Consider the following 19,601-nt stretch of genomic DNA (forward strand, 5'->3'; position numbering starts at 1 on the left):
TGATAAAATAAATTTCTGTGATTTAAGCCACGCAGCCTGTGATATTTTGTTATGGCAGCCTGGACAGTCTAATGCAAGTCCCATTTATCAGATATTTAGACACGATAAGATAAGATACGATAAGATGAGATAATATATGATAAGATAAGACAAGATAAAAATAAATTGCCTGACATTTTAAAACAGGGGTGGTCGGTGGATTTCTAATACACTGATATTCTGAATTCTTTTTTTTTTCAATGTTTATTTTTAAGACAGAGAGAGAGAGAGAATGAGTGGGGGAGGTATAGACAGAGAGGGAGACATAGAACCCAAAGCAGCTCCAGGCTCTGAGCTGTCAGCACAGAGCCCAATGTGGGGCTCGAACTCATCAACCGCTAGATCATGACCTGAGCCGAAGTCAGACGTTTAACCGACTGAGCCACCCAGGCGCCCCTAATACAGTGAAATTCTTAAATGCCACATTAGAAAGCAAATGTTCCTGCTTTATTGAGAAAATACTGCCATAAACTTTCGATGAAAACTGTAGAAATCACTGAGTGTTTAAGTAAAAATAGGAGAAAGTGAAAAAAATGGGTGTTCTGAAGCAACACAAAACAAACAACAAATTTGAAGCAACTTTCAAAGCTAGAACTCTCTGGGGGGCACCTGGATGGCGCAGTGGGTCAGGCATCCGACTCTTGATTTCGGCCCAGGTCATCATCTCACAGTTTGTGACTTCCAGCCCCTTGTCAGGCTCTGTGCTGACACCGTGGAGCCCACTTGGGATTCTCTCTCTCCCTCTCTCTCTCTCTCTACTCCTCCCCTGCTCGCGCACACTCTCAAGATAAATAAATAAACTCTGAAGAAAAAAAAAGCTATGAACTCCCTTGCAAAGAGAGGTTTCAAGAGAAAGAATGTGCAAATTTGTCAATATTTTAAATATTATCACTTCATTCATGTACACAACATACATTTCCTCAGCACCTGCTACGTTGTCAAGCACTATTCCAGGCATTAGCAATTTTGTGTTGAAAGGATGTGCTGGTTCCCTACCCTACTGTGGTGCATATCCTAGGAAAGATTTGATTTGCTTAGACTGAGAAGTGGATGGTAAGGCAGACTCTTCTGAAAAAGAAAAAAAAAAAAAAACTTGAGGAAATAATACCCTTAAAAGAATTCAGTCATGGGGCACCCGGGTGGCTCAGTTAGTTAAATGTCTAACTTTGGCTCAGGTAATGATCTCACAGCTCCCCCCATCAGGCTCTGAGCTCACAGCATGGAACCTGCTTCAGACTCTCTGTCTCCCTCTCTCTCTCTGCCCCTCCCTCTCTCAAAAATAAATAAACGTTAAAAAAAAAAATTCGGTCATTTCCTAAGTGACTATTTATTAGGCAACTTCATCGTGCTACAGAATGACGGAATGAAGGAAAGATCTGGGAGTTTTAAGGAAGGAAATTGATGTGTATCTGCACAGACCTTAAAAGAGATGCTTTGATTAAGATAGATCTAGAGCTATCAGAACGGCTTGTAATAATCTCCTCTGTACGATGAAATTCACACAAGACTGGAGGGGATTCGCTGGTCAAAGTATCAAAATGGGTGTGTTTACAGAAGCAGTCCTGGTTAAGCCATAGGGGAGCCGATAGCCTCGGGCACAGTGAGAAGCCTTGAGAAGAAGGTATGTTGGGCCAAGAAGTTAATGCATCCACTTATCAAACGTGACTCCGTGTTCAGCCCTGGGGTGACAGAGAAAAAGCCTGAACCTGCATAGAGTTCAGTTCAGGAGGAAGATAACTCAGCATGCAGTTCCAGAACGAGACTGCCAGGATGCCAAGAGAAAGAGGAAGGCCAGGGAAGAAGAGGTAGGCTCTGGGCGTAGAAGGGATATGGAAAGGGTACAAAGAACCTTCCAGATGGAAGTGTAAAGTGCATAGGGCTGAGGGTTCAAGAGGGACCCCCAGGCTGGAGATCTCATCTGGCAATAAACCACAGACAGTCTCATATTCCCTGCTACAGTATTTGCATTTCATCCCAAAGGCAATAGGGAGTAAGAGATAGATTTTAAGGTAGAAAGTGACGTGATCAGATGTGCATTTTAGGAACTTGCAAGAAACCACAAAGAGAGCGGCTCGGGAGGGAGAAGAGGCAGTCCTGTGGCAGGCAGGAGCAGTTTAGAGACTTCTTCCCACAACCAAGCGAGGGCAGGGAGGGCCAAGGATGTGACCAGAAAGGTAAAGTACAAAGCACCATGATATGCATTCTTAGAGAGGCAAAAAATAAATTGAAGAAGACGTGGATGGTCTTCATCTTCCTGAAGCTAGAGAAGTAAAACACATAACCAGTGAAAATGCTCCTTCAGACCAAACTGTGGAACGTGATGTGTGAAATGAGCGGTGCGGCTAATGGTGCCATCGAGCAAAGCACTGTCGTGATTGGGAGAGGAGAAAGATCGCGGTAGCTGGGGTCTGAGTGTGGGTCCAGGATCATTTACAGACACTGTGAAATTGTGCCAAACGAGAGGAGTGACTCATGCAAAAGCCCAGGACAGACTAACTTAGTCAGGCCTAAAAGAAACGGAAGAACCGTGTTGACAGGCAGTGAAAGATACGGGGAAAAGTAATTTAGGAGCCGATCGTGGAGGGCCCTGAGAGTCAGAATGAAAGAGCTTCGGAGATTAGACTTTGTCCTACGGAGAGTGGAGCTCCCAGGGAAGTTCTTAGTGAATCATAATTAGGGTCTTGATGAAAGAGATATTTTAGAAAGACTCATCTGGTGCCAGTGTTCAAGATACAATGGAAAAGCTCCAGAAGGAGCCTGGAAGGAGAGAAGGCCAATTAGGAGGTCCCGCAATAACTCAGGCAGGCTAAGGGGCCTGAACACAGGGGAAGAGAAAAGAAAAGAATGAGGGAAAGGAATTTCACTAAAGAAGGATCTTCAGAAATTGTTTGCGGGATCGTTAATCTCTGTTTCCAAAAAAAAAAAAGAAAAAAAAAGTGTCATATGTGTTAATTCTTTTACTCTGGGGGCCCTCCCCCACCTCCCGTTTAGACAATGCCATTTTACAGCCACAACCCTTGTACTTGCCATGCACAAGTAATTACTGGTCTGGGATGTATTTGTTTCTTTAAGTGGCTGTGGCTAAAAACCGGAGGATAAAAAGAAGAGATCAACCTTTGAAGTTCTGCCCTAGGTGGAAAAATAAAGCAAAACCAGGTGTAAGGGAAACCACGGATTTGGACACGAGAAAGGACCGAGAGGTGATTTTCCGTACATTTTTCTCATGAAAGTCTAAGTGTGCCTTATAGAAATACTTTCCCTGAGGAGAGGTTGTTCAGAGAATCTAATTAGACTGGGTATGTCAAAGTGTTTCGAAACAAATAAAGCATTCATACATGTGTTCGGTATTATAAGGAAAATACATGTTAATGCCCTATCGCCTTCTCTGACATATTGGATCTTTGCTTTAAAGATAATGCTACTTACCCACTATTACTCAGGAATACATGGGAGTTACCAGTTGAGACAAGTTGGAGGTAAGGTACAGCCCATTACAGTGACATATAAATTCACTCTGTGAAAATAGTAGCCTCCAAGGGCTTAAATCTAAGCTACTGACCTAATAACGATCTCTGTTATTTCATCTACGCTAATCAACCTGGTTATGAGTTGTATCAAAAAAACCGTACGATTCTCCTCTCCAACTACTTAACGTATTAGACTTTACCACTCAAAATCAGAAGCTTTCAGATAAATGTTCCATGGCATATAAAAGTTACGCTTCTTGTGTAAGGAACAAAACTAACAAATACTCTCTGTCAACACTGAATGTCTTTCTGATTTTTACCTTCCTCGCCTTTAAAAAAAGAAACTTTTTTATGTTTGCTGAATGTAAAAAGAAAGAGAAATCCTTCTGTATCAGTTGTTCAGGTTCATAGAAGACCTAATTGCCTCTTACACTGTAATTTCGCCACCAGTTTACAATTAGCATGCATTTCTCATGCATGAGTTGACCCAATTACATAACAAATTTTGCCTTTGGGGATTTCTCTTGACTGCTTGTCTTCTGTCCACCATACAACTCAATTTCACACCGTCAGCAGCCTGAACATGGCCACAGTCAGTCTCTGTCAAAATGATTTATTTAAATTACAAACAGAGACCAGATCCCTAGATAATCATCCCTACCCTCCTGCTCACCCTTACACTCAACCTAACTTTGAATCAAATATTTTAATAGCCCATAGACACTGCTATTCAATTATTAGGCCATGTTTGCCTCCAATAATCTAATATTTTTGAAGCTAACTCACAAAATCTCAGGGAACTAAATCATCAGCATCCATGTGAGCTTATTAATGGACACATAATTTATTTTGCATTCTAAGAAGTCAATGAAAAATTATGTAGCTGTATCAAAAAAGCTAAAAATAATTACATTTCAATATCAAATTAGAGAAGAGACTCTTTGTAACGTTTTTTTATTTTTTATTTTATTTTTTATTTTTATTTAAAAAATTTTTTTAACGTTTTATTCTTATTTTTGAGACAGAGAGAGACAGAGCATGAACGGGGGAGGGGCAGAGAGAGAGGGAGACACAGAATCGGAAGCAGGCTCCAGGCTCTGAGCCATCAGCCCAGAGTCCGACGCGGGGCTCGAACTCACGGACCACGAGATCGTGACCTGAGCTGAAGTCGGACGCTTAACCGACTGAGCCACCCAGGCACCCCTGTAACGTTTTTTTAAAAAAAAGGCTTCAATCTTAGCTTTTCTTGTGAAGCAAGTGAACATTTTATGAATGGCTACGCTACGTTGAAAATGGTAGTAAGAAGGGGTATTTGGGAAACAGGAAAGATAACCAAACCTATAGATTCTGACGGGGGAAGGGAAGGAATATAGAGCGGGTGAAAATATTATTGCCTGTGTTGTCTATGGGCCAGTGATCTAAGGAAAGGGTGTTTTAAAGATGCCCACTGAAGCCAACGCATGCAGGCACACTGCATGCATACACACATACACACACACACACACACACACAAATTATTTCCTCTGTGAGTCAAGGACAGACACAAATCTTGACAAATCACCTAACGGCAGACTTACCAGTCAGTCCGCAAAATACAGGATCCTGTCATCTGGTTTTGGCGGGGGGGGGGGGGGGGGGGGGTCCCTTCCCCCCCCATATATTTCTCCATTACCTAAAGTAAATTAGAAAATAAACATCTAGATTTTATCCATAGCACAAAGATTTTAAAAGTCTCTTGGGGTTGGACTTTACCCTTTCATTTCACAATTTATCTATAGACTGTCTCAGCTAATTAAAAGCGCAGCTTAAATGAGTGCGTAAGCAGGCAGAATGAAACACATCAATAATCTTCTCAAGGCCCAACCTAGTCCCTTAGATGTCAGCAGTGATTCTCTGCCCAACTGCAGGTATCCTGAATGCACTGCTTATAAACCTGAAGGTGGTAACCACCAGCGTCAGAAACCACCTTTCCAATTACCCACACGAGCTAGAGGTCTGAGGACAACAGGAAAAACGGTTTTTGAAAATGTCCAAAGGCACAGTATTCTTTGATACAAGACTGTACGTTGTCTTTTAAGAACATTTCCCTAAAATATCAAGAAGTAAAGAAAATGTGGAGCTCCACCAGGTCATGTCTGCCCTTTCTGAATTTCTACCCTGGACTTTGGTGGGTCGTGGGAGGACACAATTAGGCATTTTCTGGAATTTTCTGGAATTTTGTTGTTGTTGTTGTTTCAGAAACCATTCTGTTTCTTTCCAACCATTCAGTAAATTCTGAAACCTGGCCTCTTTTCTTATTCTTTCTGCAGCTATACTAAGTCGGTAATATAAGAGAGGAATTTTAAATTGCAGCATTTCATAAATCTCCCAGATTCAATATGCTGTCATTACAGATCCCCCCCAAAAAAGAAGTCAAGGCTAAACCCACGTTCACCCCTTTCATTACACACAATTTCAAATTTATGGGTTGTGTTCTATCCCACATCTCAGTAACAGATGCAGACTGAGTGGGTATTTCCAAATGATTTCAAATCCTGCACAAATGAATCAGAGTGGCTGAGAAAATTTCATAACACCAATACAGACACAAGCAATCAAAAATGCCCATTCATCCACAGCACATTGCCCAAAACACCTAAGAGGTGTCATTAAATTCAGTTTTATGTCTTTCTACTTTCTTTAGTCTGAAAGGGATTAAAGGCAGCTTAGAAAGATCCATACAATATTCAAAGATAAAAATAAGGAAAACAAGTAAGTAAAAGTAAACACAAACAAGAAAATGAAGCAAACGGAAAAATAAAGATTACAAAGACCTCGACTTAATAACCCACCTACATCAGCCTGTATTAATCTTGTAGCTTGAATGTCATATGGCTTATAATTTCAGAATGAGTCTGCTCATCCAAGCACCCCAAGCAGGCAAATTCTGGTGGAGACCAGTCTGGACATTTTCTCACCCCCTTCCCTCTCCAAACAGACACAGTCCAGGCCACTGTCAAAAATATCTGTCTGGATTTGGCGCACATGTTTCGGTATTTGGGTTTATCTGAAAGTAATGTGGAAAATTGGGCTAACCAAAGTGCCACCTTCCATATTAGCCCAAGTTTCTTAGAGAAAAAAAAAAAAAAGAAAAAAAAGATCTTTGAGTAATGTGGAAAACCCTGTGAGGTCACGGAAAAAGTTCATAAAGTTGCAGCCTTGTTAATGAATAAAAAATTCACGAGACCTCAGTATATTTAACAGTTTCCTTTCTTCAGGAATAAATCCCTAATGGTAATATTATGATATCTATATTCTTTACTGCTATTCAAACATGACTACGCCTCACCATGACTTAAGAACCAGAACTCCTTGGAACACTGGTAAGGGGCTAACATAAGACAATCGCAAATAAAATAAAATAAAATAAATTTAGGTGTCGTCTCAATTATATGCTTTTAAAAGTCAGTGTTGTCTACATCACAGGCTTAATCCAAATGGTATTTGTATATACTGCCATGTATATGATACATACAGATTCATACGTCCCTATACGTACCTGTGTTAAAAGGGGTTTTTGCGTAATTAAGAATGGATCTGCAGACAGCTCCACGTGTTGAATAAAATGTATATTCCTGCTAATGATAAAGGTTGGTGAAATGATCAGTTCTTTTCTTATTAAATATGAATATTGACTTAATTTGAATATAAATTAAAGGGCTTACCTTTCGATTGACTGCAATCCTTATGGTAGTTGTCCCATGGATGTCTTAGAGTAGAAATGTTTACTTCTTTTTGAAATATATTTCTGTGACAGTTTGTGACTTACGATATAACTTTGTTTTGTGTGGCATTATTTTGGGTTTTGTTTTGTTTTTTTTCTCAAGTTCCCCAAAAATAATCCAAAGAAAGAAACGTTATTCTGTGTAACTGCCAGTGCCGTATCCCTAACTCACGTTTTGAAAAACAAAAATCACTTTTTAATTTAAAGAAAGAAGGAAGAGGAAGAAAGATGAGGGTGGTAATACACGACTGGTGGGTTGTCGGGACGGGGGAGAAAAACGAGGGGACAAAAGACGTGAATCTTTAAAATGCATCCCTTTTACCTTCAAAGGAAAAAAAAAAGTTCTTACAAACCTAAAATGTCCATTTAAAGAGCAAATAATGAATAAACCTTAGGGAATATGGCAAAACAAAGTGTTCCCTCCACCTCCTGTTATTCCCTAAAGAAGTTTTTTCAAAACATCACATCATTGTGGTTTTTTTTTCACAAATAAAATTCTTTCTCAAATTGTATACTACAATTTTATCTCCAAATTGTTATATATAATGATGACGGCCAAACATCAGCGAGTTTAAACGATCTGCTAATTAAACACTTCCTGGAAATTAAGGCTCCATTGTTTATAACATCTATAAACATCGTTTATAACACACAAAGTTCGGTGGAAGTAATACACAAGATACACTTCTCATGAAACACGGCATGAATCTTGCAGATTTGTGCATACTTCTGTATCATGTACATAGTTGTCAATTTTCATACGTATGTCCTCTTGGATACCTAACACTAAACTGATTTTTTTTTCTGAAAAAAAAATACATTTCGACAAACTTCAAAGAAACTTTGGAAGAAACATAATCACAGGCATGAATTATGAAAATGAAGATAAGCTATTTATCTGCCTTCACGTAGTACAGAATTAACACTTTTGGTCCCTAATGTGCTGGGAACTGATGCTCTCCTCAATTTTCTTTGTCAGGAAAAATATATTACTTAACGAGATACAGCTTTCAAATCCACAGCAACGTCATACGTAAATGTTTGTTTCAGAAATTCGATGGAATACATCATTTCAACAAATTTCTAGTTTAAAGTGTGAAAGCTTACATACACACAATTAGCAAAATAAGATTATTCAAGATACTTAGCCTTATGTGTATATATTTTTTGTCTGATTAGCCGCAGCCAAAACCAAAACTGTCAGGTGTATAATTTTACCTATAAAAGTCCTGTTTTGGAAAAACGCAAAAGCGGAGAACCATTAAAAATGGCATAAGATGCTAAATTATAACAACTCTTTTAATAGCGATGACTATATTTCTAAGTACACAATTCTTGTCATCAAGTTGATCTCTCTAGTGAACATATTTCGCAAGTCACTTTAATGAAATAAGTTAAATATCTATTCAGAAATATAGTCATTGCTATTAAAGTGTGAGGCTCTAGGTAACCGTGATGAAATCAAACGGAAGGAGTTCCCCAGTTGAGCCTGGCATATCTTATGAGCACCTTGAGAACCGCTTGCCCACGGTAGCGACAAGGACACCTCCAAGTCCCAACCTCATTCTCTCATCCAGACACGCGAGTTAGGGTGATCGAGGCACCGAACAGTCACCTACGTTACTGATTTGCTCCTGAGTCCTCTTCAGCCTCTGGAGTTCAGGAGTGTCCGTGACGATGCTGAACCCCCTCCCTTTGCTTTCTTCAAAATCTCTTTTGTACTTGACCTAACAGAAGGGAGGGGAGTGAAAGAAAGGAAACGAAAAGTCAACAGAGGAACCACAGATCCCACTCAGGGAAGGCCAGGGCCCGAGAAGCTGCTAAAATCGGAAGCAGTGCCTCCGGACGGCAGGTGGCAGAGGGAGAGGGCCGCAAAGCGTGGCCCAGCTGCCTGGTCTGTATCCTATCAATTGCGCCGACTGCGTGACCCTAGGCAAGTCACTAAACCACTCTGAGCTCCGGTGGTCTCATTTTATTTTGTAAGGCAAAGCATATGGATATGATTATACAACGCGATATTACCAAATGTCAAGTATATAAATGCTATGGAAATATTTATAAAACAGGCCACACCTAGAGATTAAAAGGCTCCAAGCACATGCCCCCGGCATACTCTGCTGAGGTACCTCCGATTTTTTTTTTCGGTATTTAAATACACTTCTTTTCTAATTACAACGCAGCGAAGCTGAATTTTACAGTTTCCTCAAGGGACCGGAATAGCTAATGCTTAATCTTACTAGAGCCCCATCTCCTATTATTAGCATAATGACGACAACTGTCACACCCGTTAAATATTCATTCTGCTTGTTAGTGACCGAAATGGTTCTATCACTTTATTCTTATTTCTCTAAAATCTAAACATCAAGTAATATGGAAACGCATTTTTGATGTCCCACACAATCCCCGTTTTACATTCATCATCACTGGGCTTAAATCAACACTTCAATTAATAGCTAACATTGAGGGTGCTAATAAAAACATGATTCTGTAAGGGCAACTTTCTGTATAAATTTGAAAAGTTCTCTTAGTTGAGTATAGAATGACTGTTTTTGTTGAGTCATGTCTGCGTTTAAATATTCAGTTCTCTCAGGCATTACTGTCCTTGAGGCTACCGAAAAATTTCCTTTTCCCAGAAAAGCTTGAAAAAAAAAAAAAACTTCCCAAATGTCAACAAATAGAAAGATTTAGACCCTCCCATCACCCGTAGCTTAAGAATATCTAATTTTCTCTCCGTATTTTCATCTAAATTTGTGAAAGTACTACAACCCTTACTCTTACTATTTCCATAAATAAAAGGTCAAATACACCTCGTGGTTTTTCTTTCATGGAAAATGCTGAATGGGATTAGCCTTCTCACCCTCAAACCCCCAGCACGTGAGAAGATACATAGTCCCGTACGTTCTCGTTGTTGTATGTCTATGCAGGGAAGCCATTCAGCTTTGCTTGAAGGAAGCACAGAGCACAAGGTCATAAAATAATAAAGTAGGAAAGATGACAAGGCTATAACAGTGACAGCCATGAAGAAGTGAGAAGAAAAATCCGTAAGCCAGATTCGGACACCCCTAACACCAGTTTCAGGGAAGGCACATACTCTTTTTGGGATTAGTTTAAGGGTTTTTGTTTGTTTGTTTTTTTAATGGTGATTTCCAAAGAAAGAACTGAAAAGACAACTCATTAAATTCCAGATTCATAGAGTTGATCACAATTGAACAGTCCTTCCCACATCCACAAGACACACAAGAATCACCTGACTCGGGCTTGTCTCATTAAGGGACTAGCTTTGAGAAGCACACGATCACCTCCGTAACTGGTCTGCAGGGTTTTAGAAGATGTTCAATCCTTCTTGGCGGTATGATCCACAGCCAGGCCTCATATACTGTCAGTCCCAACACACATGCCACCCACCCAGGACACCTTTACGGCATACAGGGAGCCGGGCAGCCACAGTCACCTCTTCTCTTGTCTCCCATTCACTTACGTCCTCTCTCTCCCCTTAGGTCTAATTTTCAATGTTCTGACTCATGATCTGCCAGCCACGCATAGTCTGATTCTGAGAGACAAGTGGATATAAAAAGAGATCAGAGGACAGAGGGAGGAGGATTCTTCGCTTCTATCTCACGTGTCCCCTTTGCCCTCACAACATGACCCCATCTTGCCAACGAGAATGCTGCACCCTTGAGCCCAGAGCTTGACCCGTACTGGACCCGTAATCCAGCACAGGCCCGTGAGTCCCAGATCTGGGACCCTGGGAGGAACCCTTGAGGAAGGGGTGCTGTTTCTGCACGGTCTAGTTCAGTAGGCTGTAAAAACTGAAGCTGCCCATCATGACCCGGCCACCCCCCAGTAGTGACGAAGCCAATACAGAGGCAAGCAGAGCAAGAGACCTAGAGGAAGTCTGGTCAGCCACCAGGTTTATCCGTTAAGTGAGCTGATCTGTCTCTCCTTTTACAATCAAAAGACTTCTGATTGACACAACCGACTCTCACCCTGCCTAAAACGGATACGCACGTACAACAAGGTTCCCAGTAAACGTGAACATGTGAGTTTCTCCTCTGTGACCTCTATGCTCTGGTCCTTCCTATTTGCGATGCCAGGTTTCATCCTTTACAAAAACAAGGGGTTCGATCTTGGAAAAGCGTTGCTTTAGCGGCCAAGAGCCTGGAACGCTCATCCATCCCTGCACTTCTCAACCACCTCGCACGTCTTCTAGCTTCTCTGAGTCAGTCTCCTCATCTCTGATTAGAGATTCTAGCAATTTCTTAACTAACAGACCTGTAGAGACGGAGATAGAACACAGGAAAGAACTTTAGGAAGAATAAGGTCCTGTGCAAATTCTCAGCATGGCCATCATTATGTTGGTTTTGCTTGATGTGAAAGGATGATACGGTATTTGTCATGAAACATTAAAAAGAACAGCTGTACAGGAATAAGCTAACGAACAAAATATATTAAGAATTAGCCATTAGTCTACATTTACAAATGTTACTCAAGTCATTCTAGAACAGAAACTGATTTTTTTTGTGTGTGGGATCTGAGCCAATGATCAGACCCCTACGTAGCACCTTAGCTATGTCACTCGGTGATCACACAGGTGGAAATGAGTTCTGAACCCATCTGTGCAGGTGCTGGGCGACAATCTGTCTTTGCCAACAGCCAACACCACATGCTGTGCAAATCTTGTAAGAACTGTATGAAGAGTATTCTTGTAAGACTACCGGGGGTTCTCTGTCACTGACAGAATGTTCCCTCTTCCTCCCTACCCTGAGCCCATGGGAAGCATAATCCATTTATTCATCAAAGCTCAGTGCCAGTGATGCTCCTCTGTGAGCAGGACGGGCCTCCCCCCAGTCTGGGGCCCCACAGCTCTACACCTGCCTATTAGAGTAGTTCCCACCCTGAACTACACTTAAGGTGGGGTCATAGTGCCCCACTCTAGAGCACAGGAACACAGTGACAAGGGCAAAGTCTTACAGATCTTCCTAATCCCAGAAACTAGCAGAGCACCTGGCCCATTAAGATTAAGAAAAAGAAGGAAGAGAGAAGAGAGAGAGAAAGAAGAGGGATGAAGACAGAGGGGCCCAGCACAGGCCCATGAGTCCCAGATCCGGGACCCTGGGAGGAACCCTTGGGAAAGGATGCTCTTTCTCCACGGTCTACATCAGTAGGCTGTAAAAACTGAAGCTGCCCATCATGACCCGGCCACCCCCCAGTAGTGACAAAGCCTCTCTACCTGCCCCTGAAGAGGCATTCTCAAAGTCAAAGGTAAGAAATATACACAACAGGCAACTTGATTTGACATATTTTTCTTCAGAAGAGACTTAAAATTGTATTTCAAGGGGTGCCTGGGCAGCTCAGCTTGTTAAGCATCTGGCTCAAGATCTCAAGGTCTGGGGGCGCCTGGGTGGCTCAGTCGGTTGAGCATCCGACTTCGGCTCAGGTCATGACCTCGCAGTTCATGAGTTCGAGCCCTGCGTCAGGCTCTGTGCCGACAGCTCGGGGCCTGGAGCCTGCTTCCGATTCTGTGTCTCCTTCTCTCTCTGTCACTCCCCCACTCACACTCTGTCTCTCTCTCAAAAATAAATAAACATTAAAAAAACAATTTTTTTAAAAAGATCTCAAGGTTCGTGGGATCAAGCCATCCATCAGGCTCTGTGCCGACAGTGGGGATCCTGCTTAGGATTCTCTCTCTCTCTCTCTCTCTCTCTCTCTCTCTCTCTCTGCCCCTCCCCCTCTCAAAAAAATAAACTTAAAAAATGCATTTCAAACACTGAAGGCAACATAATATTGCCATGCTATGTTTACATGTATGTGCACATATATACATAAGCACACACGTGATAATCTTCCTGTACTTCAGATTAGAACCCTAAATTAAGACTCAAAAGACCTGAATTTAAACCTTAATTCTGTCCTGTGATCTTAGTTTGTTCAATTTTTCTAACACTCCTGATCTTCAGCTGTAAAACGGAAAAAGAAAAGAAAAAAAAAGCAATATGCTACACAATGTCTGGAGGGTTAAAGTTAACATACAAAAGCATCAAGCAAGGACAGGCCATCAGTAGGTCGCCAGGAAACACTACTTTTGTCCTTGCCACTAAATTTCAAAAATGACCTTTGTGGCTTACGTATGATTATTTCTGCCAGCGCGTACATGGTCAGCGACATTCTGTTTGGAGACATCAGCAAGTACCCCTCACAAGTTCACACAGAGGAAGAGCCTGGAAACCAGGGTGGTTCTGGCCCAGCTTAAGAAGAAGGCTCAGAATGACTGAAAAGGAAGACTTATTAAAAGCAAAATGGTGGGGCGCCTGGGTGGCACAGGGGGTTAAGTGTCCGACTTTGGCTCACGTCATGATCTCACGGCTCGTGAGTTCGAGCCCCGCATCGGGCTCTGTGCTGACAGCTCGGAGCCTGGAGCCTGCTTCGGATTCTGGGTCTCCCTCTCTCTCTCTGTCCCTCCCCTGCTCATAGTCTATCTCTCTCTCTTTCTCTCAAAAATAAATAAAACATTTAAAAAAAAAAAAAAAAGCAAAATGGTGAACGGAGATGTAAGTTGAATTATTTGCTAATTCTGAGATACAAATTCTCTCCCCCGAATGCTGCAAGGGCCATAATTATTAATATTATAACCGTACAAGTAACTGTATAAGTAACCACACAACCGAAAAGCCAGAGACTCATTTCCGATGAAAGGAGCCAAGTGCAGCCACGGTCTGGTAAATTGTCAGACAACGAACTAAACGGAGAGTACGTCAGAGGCGGCAGTGAAGTCAAGGATGAGCACATCCCACATCCCAGCGGCCCCACCCCCAGCTGTTCTCATCTCCATAGAAACCCTTGCCCGGAGCACTTAGGGACAGAGACCAGCATGTTCATAATAACTGTATTATCAAAAAAAATTGGAAACAACCTAAATATCTATGCACAGGCGAGTGAATAAATTATATTCATATAATATAATTAAAATTATAATTGACATAATCTAGGTTTTATTCATATAACGCAGTATTATCCAGGAGTGAAAATAAATGAACTACAGCTACACGGAACCATACGCACGAACCTCAGAAACGTTTTGTTGAAGGGAAAAGAGGCAAAGAACACGTACATATGTGCTAAATGAAGGAAAGGGGACTTGCTAAGGGCACCATCCAGAGTTGTTGTGAGATCTGCTCACGGAAGGATGTCCGGAGAGCTTCTCTGGTCCTGACGTTCACGTGCTCAAGCTGGAAGGCAGATCTACATGCGATCCTTTGTTATCATGCCTTGAAACTTACCTGGATACTCCGTACATTCTTTTGTATTGGTCAAATCTTTTACTATAAAACATTTTCTTTTTTTTTAAGAGGTTTTTTTTAATATTTATTTCTGAGAGACAGAGAGAGACAGAGCGCGAGCCGGGGAGGGGCAGAGAGAGAGGAAGACACAGAATCCGAATTGGGCCCCAGGCTCTGAGCTGTCAGCATAGAGTCCTATGTGGGGCTCGAACCCACGAACCACGAGATCATGACCTGAACCAAAGGCGATGCCTAACCGACTGAGCCACCCAGGAACCCCTAAAACATTCTCAAAGAAAGCAGGGACAGAGTTTTAAAACCCCTGACGGGGAAGCTGAGGTGCCCAAACTTGGGCTTTCCATAAATGGCGAGTGACCTAGCCAGTGGGCATCCATACGCAGAAAGTGAAGTTTGTCGCTCATTTCTTCACCTTAATGAAGCTGCTTCACTGTATTGGAGGAGAGAGAGCAGAAGCAAAAAGGCAGGAAAAATAGAAATCGAGAGAGGGAGAAAGGATGTTGCAAAAAGGATTGCAAACATGGATTAATGAGGAATCCTAGCAGGATAAGGGAGTACCGGGCCTATCACAATAGACCAGAAGGCTAAGAAGAATCCAGGGGTGAAGGGTGAGCAAAAAGAGAACATTACTCAGCCTTAAAGCAGCTTACCTTGTCAGAATATGTTTAACGGAAACCTAAAATCTAAAGGCATATTTATTACTGTTTCATGTTATCCTGCCCTTTATTTCACACATTTAAAAGTGTCCAGGGGGCGCCTGGGTGGCCCAGTCGGTTAAGCGTCCGACTTCGGCTCAGGTCATGATCTCTCGGCCCATGAGTTCGAGCCCCGCGTCGGGCTCTGTGCTGACAGTTCAGAGCCTGGAGCCTGTTTCAGATTCTGTGTCTCCCTCTCTCTCTGACCCTCCCCCGTTCATGCTCTGTCTCTCTCTGTCTCAAAAATAAATAAACATTGGGGCGCCTGGGTGGCTCAGTCGGTTGAGCGTCCGACTTCGGCTCAGGTCATGATCTCATGGTCCGTGAGTTCCAGCCCCGCGTCGGGCTCTGTGCTGACAGTTCAGAGCCTGGAGCCTGTTTCAGATTCTGTGTCTCCCTCTCTCTCTGACCCTCTCCCATTCATGCTCTGTCTCTCTCTGTCTCAAAAATAAATAAACACTAAAAAAAAAAATTTTTAAAGTGTCCATCTGATACAGTGAAACCAGTGACCAATTTGACTGCCTTTTATGACATGATGGATCCTTTTCATTTCTTCAAGGTGGGGGAGGGGGGAGATTGTGAGAGTAGCAAGATTTTTCATTACATGCAAAATTCCTAGTTCGATCTGAAAAATTTAGCACTCAATTTATGTACCATTGTGTATAGCTCCATAGATTGTAAACTACTAGAGAACACGGGCCATATGCCGCTTTCTCGCGCAACGCATTTTGCTTGGCGCTAAGTATATATTCAAAGCTCAATAACTATTTTGTGATTGATTGCCATCTAGTTTTGTATTTTTTACATCTAAAATCCAGAAAATTGGCTAATGTCACAATGCTAGACGGGAATCGACCACAAAGGAAAATCTGATTAAGGGTTTTTTTTAATGACAGAGTTAATTTTAACAAATGTGAAGTCAAATGAGCTCAAAAGAGAATTTTTTTAATAAATTAATCTCATAATTTGTACATTTATGGTTAATTAAAGAAAATTAAATTTTTAATTACCTTTTCAAACATGATTAAAAAGCATTAAAATAATTTTCGTAGGTTTCTAAGCCTCAAATTAGCCTTCTACTGTATTCACAGAGGTACTTCCTGGTATTTACAGATCTGTCAGTATTTTATGTGTATTCACAGTCCAGCTTCATCAGAGTTGGAGTTCCTTCACTTAAGACACATTGAAATCTAAATTTTATTCTAAGCAAATGTTCAGAATACATAAAGCACATCTTAATTAATTTCTCAATAAGCTAAGGTAGTTAAAAATATGGGGCACCTGGGTGGCTCGGTCGATTAAGCATCCGACTTCGGCTCAGGTCATGACCTTGCGGTTCATGAGTTCGAGCCCTGCGTCGGGCTCTGTGCTGATAGCTTGGAGCCTGCTTTGGATTCTGTCTCCCTCCCTCTCTGCCCCTCTCCATCTCGTACTCTCTCCCTCTCTCTCTCAAAAACAAAAACAAAAACAAAAACATAAAAAACATAACCCCTACAACCCTAAAGGGTAGCTTATGGATTAACAGCTCAGGCTCAGGATTTTGACAAACTCCTCTTAAAGCCTGGTTCTGTCTCTTAATAGCTGTGTGACCTTAAGCTAGTTACTTAATCTCTCTGAGCCTCAGTTTCCTCATGTACAAAATAAGTATAACAGTAATATGGCATCAATAGCACCTTTGTGAGAATTAATGAGATGATGATAATAGAAGCTGACATCTATGAGCTCTCAGGGTCCCAGGCATTGTACTGAGGGCTTTCTGGATCAAGTGAGCAGAGTCAGGCTGGGAAGGCCAAGCCACGATGTGTGAGGAGTGCTCAGCACTCGATTTCCACAGGCATGTGCTGACGTACTAAAAGTAGCCAAATGGCTAGGAACACATCTCAGCACGGGGGCCAGGCTCCATGCCCCCTGCATTAGGGAGCCCCTTCAGTCTTTTGGGGATCGAAATAGAATATAAATAAGCAAACAATTAAAATGTGCTTTGGGGCGCCTGGGTGGCTCAGTCGGTTGGGCGGCCGACTTCGGCTCGGGTCATGATCTTGCGGTCCGTGAGTTCAAGCCCCGCATCAGGCTCTGTGCTGACAGCTTGGAGCCTGGAGCCTGCTTCAGATTCTGTGTCTCCCTCTCTCTCTGCCCCTCCCCCATTCACGCTCTGTCTCTCTCTGTGTTTCAAAAATGAATAAATGTTAAAAAAAAATTTTTTTAATAAAAAAATAAAATGTGCTTTGCCTATATCATCGTCAGATAAATGCTAGCAAGTACACATTTTAATGCCCATTTTCATCGATGAAGAAAGGAAATGTGAGATGACAGAGACAATAGGAGACCCAAGTCTCTCTCCAGCACCTCCCCAGACATTATCCTTCGATTCAGCCAACAGTGAGAAAACGCAAAGTGACAAACATCAAACTGAGTACACATAAGATATAAAAATGTCCTGTAAATAAGGACACAGAGGAGTGTGGAACCAACCAAATATTTCTTAGCAGAGGCCGGAAGATTTGTATAAAAGAATTTTAGAGAATTCTTTATCTGCAATGGAACTTACAGTGCCATAAAAGGGACAAAAATTATCATACTTTTCATTCAAAATGTGTCTTGGGATATCTCTTTTGAAAGAGACAACTGTGTAAATTTCCTATGGGTGAGGGTCAGGCCGGGGGTGGGGGAGGAACGCTGTCACCCGAACTGTAGTATTGGTGGAAATATTGATTCAAACCAGAAAATCATATCCACGTTAATGAAGAAAATTAGAGCCTAAAATATATACACATAATGCATATTTTCACCAGGAATTTTACAGGAGGAAAATGTAACTAATCTACCAAGTTCTGCCTATGAGTTATACGTTACTCTGGGGAATAAATTAAGTATGTGGTGATGATTAACTTTTTCAGGAAACTAAAGTATCATCCAATTAACTATTCGGGTACTAAAGGAGCAAAAAACAATTAATATTCTAATACCTGATGCACTACTGAAGAATGATTGGCTCACAGAGCCTGACTACTGCTGATTTACGTTGCCATGTTACTTTTTAAATAACATTTAATAATTCAGACAATTGATGGATTTTGATTTCTGGACACGTGTTCTCTTAACTCTTAATCCTTTAGAGACAGCCAGCCTCATCCCATTACATGATTATGATTTTTACATATAAACAGCCTAATTCACACACAGATTAGAATATTATTGAAATTATTTTGAACCAGAAGATATCACGCAAGGTTAAATTAAGGAAAGAAAGGACAGTAAGCTACGAGAAGGAACAGTCCCTGCGTGCACACTTTGAATTATAGAGTATTGGGAAATGGGTAATTCCCAGTTAGGAAGAAAACCCAATTAGGAAATTAGTAATTCAGAAAAGAGAGCTACACCTAAACTACAGTGAAGAAAAGAAATAAGGATAAAGTCAAGAATCAAGCAAATGTAAACAGCTGAACAAACAGAGAACAGTCGTGAAAGTGAAAATAACCTGTCCTTAATCTCAAAGAGTCACAGCTGATGGAAGTGACAGATGATTCCTCCCTTTTCTTACATATGCCTGCTCCCTAACAGATTGATAATGTCATTAAAATGGGTCCTAACGACCCTCCTACACCTGCAATGGCATTATCCTTCGGGCAACACCGACTGCTTTCCTGCAAGAAAACATGCTGCTTTCACTTCTACAACTGAAAGAAAGGAAAATAAAAACTGTAACACAGCAAATACAAACAAACAAAAAGAATGCAGAGGGAGAATAAATCTAAATGCATTATACTTAATGTGCACACAAATGACATTGAGAATAGCTTCCATGACAGATACCTTTCACCAGCCAGAAAATCCCATGGATCTTGGCAAGATATTTTAATTAAAAAAAAAAAAAACAAATTACAAGATGAAATTCTTAGCACAGAATTTTCTTTAAAACATAAATTGCCTAGAAATTTTGACAAGTTATTAACCTATCTATGCTACGACCAGAAACTTAGTAGTAATCCAGGTCTTCCATAGGGAAGAAATGATTAGAAATAAATACATGCGCAGTGTTGAAGAACGAAGTAAAGCATTATGGTTTCTTAGGCATCTTAGGAGTGAGAGTTTCACATGGATTACAGGTGTCAGTTTTGAGAAATGCGGTTTGCTTGCCTCTCTGTAATACCAGCTATGACTTATCAAAGAGCTACAATCGGGGTGCCTCGGTGGCTCAGTCGGTTGAGCGTCCCGCTTCGGCTCAGGTCACGGTCTTTCGGTTCGTGGGTTTGAGCCCCACATTTGGCTGACAGCTCAGAGCCTGGAACCTGCTTCGGATTCTGTGTCTCCCTCGCTCTTTTCCCCTCCCCCCCCCCAGAAA

The 19,601-nt window shown here is 41.5% G+C and overlaps 1 protein-coding gene across 1 annotated transcript in view; it reads right to left on the reverse strand.

The window, feature by feature from the left end:
- The window catches only part of LOC124502292 (LIM zinc-binding domain-containing Nebulette), a 360,748-nt gene that overhangs the window by 159,746 nt on the left and 181,401 nt on the right, over positions 1 to 19,601 (reverse strand). Inside the window, exon 4 of the mRNA XM_047066887.1 lies at positions 8,889 to 8,996. Coding sequence (XP_046922843.1) covers positions 8,889 to 8,996 — 108 coding nt within the window. The remainder of the gene's footprint in view (positions 1 to 8,888; positions 8,997 to 19,601) is intronic.

Source organism: Lynx rufus, unplaced genomic scaffold (assembly GCF_022079265.1).
Source record: "Lynx rufus isolate CCGP_SWC_20201006 ecotype Redwood Valley unplaced genomic scaffold, mLynRuf1.p SCAF_7, whole genome shotgun sequence".
Classification (NCBI taxonomy): Eukaryota; Metazoa; Chordata; class Mammalia; order Carnivora; family Felidae; genus Lynx; species Lynx rufus.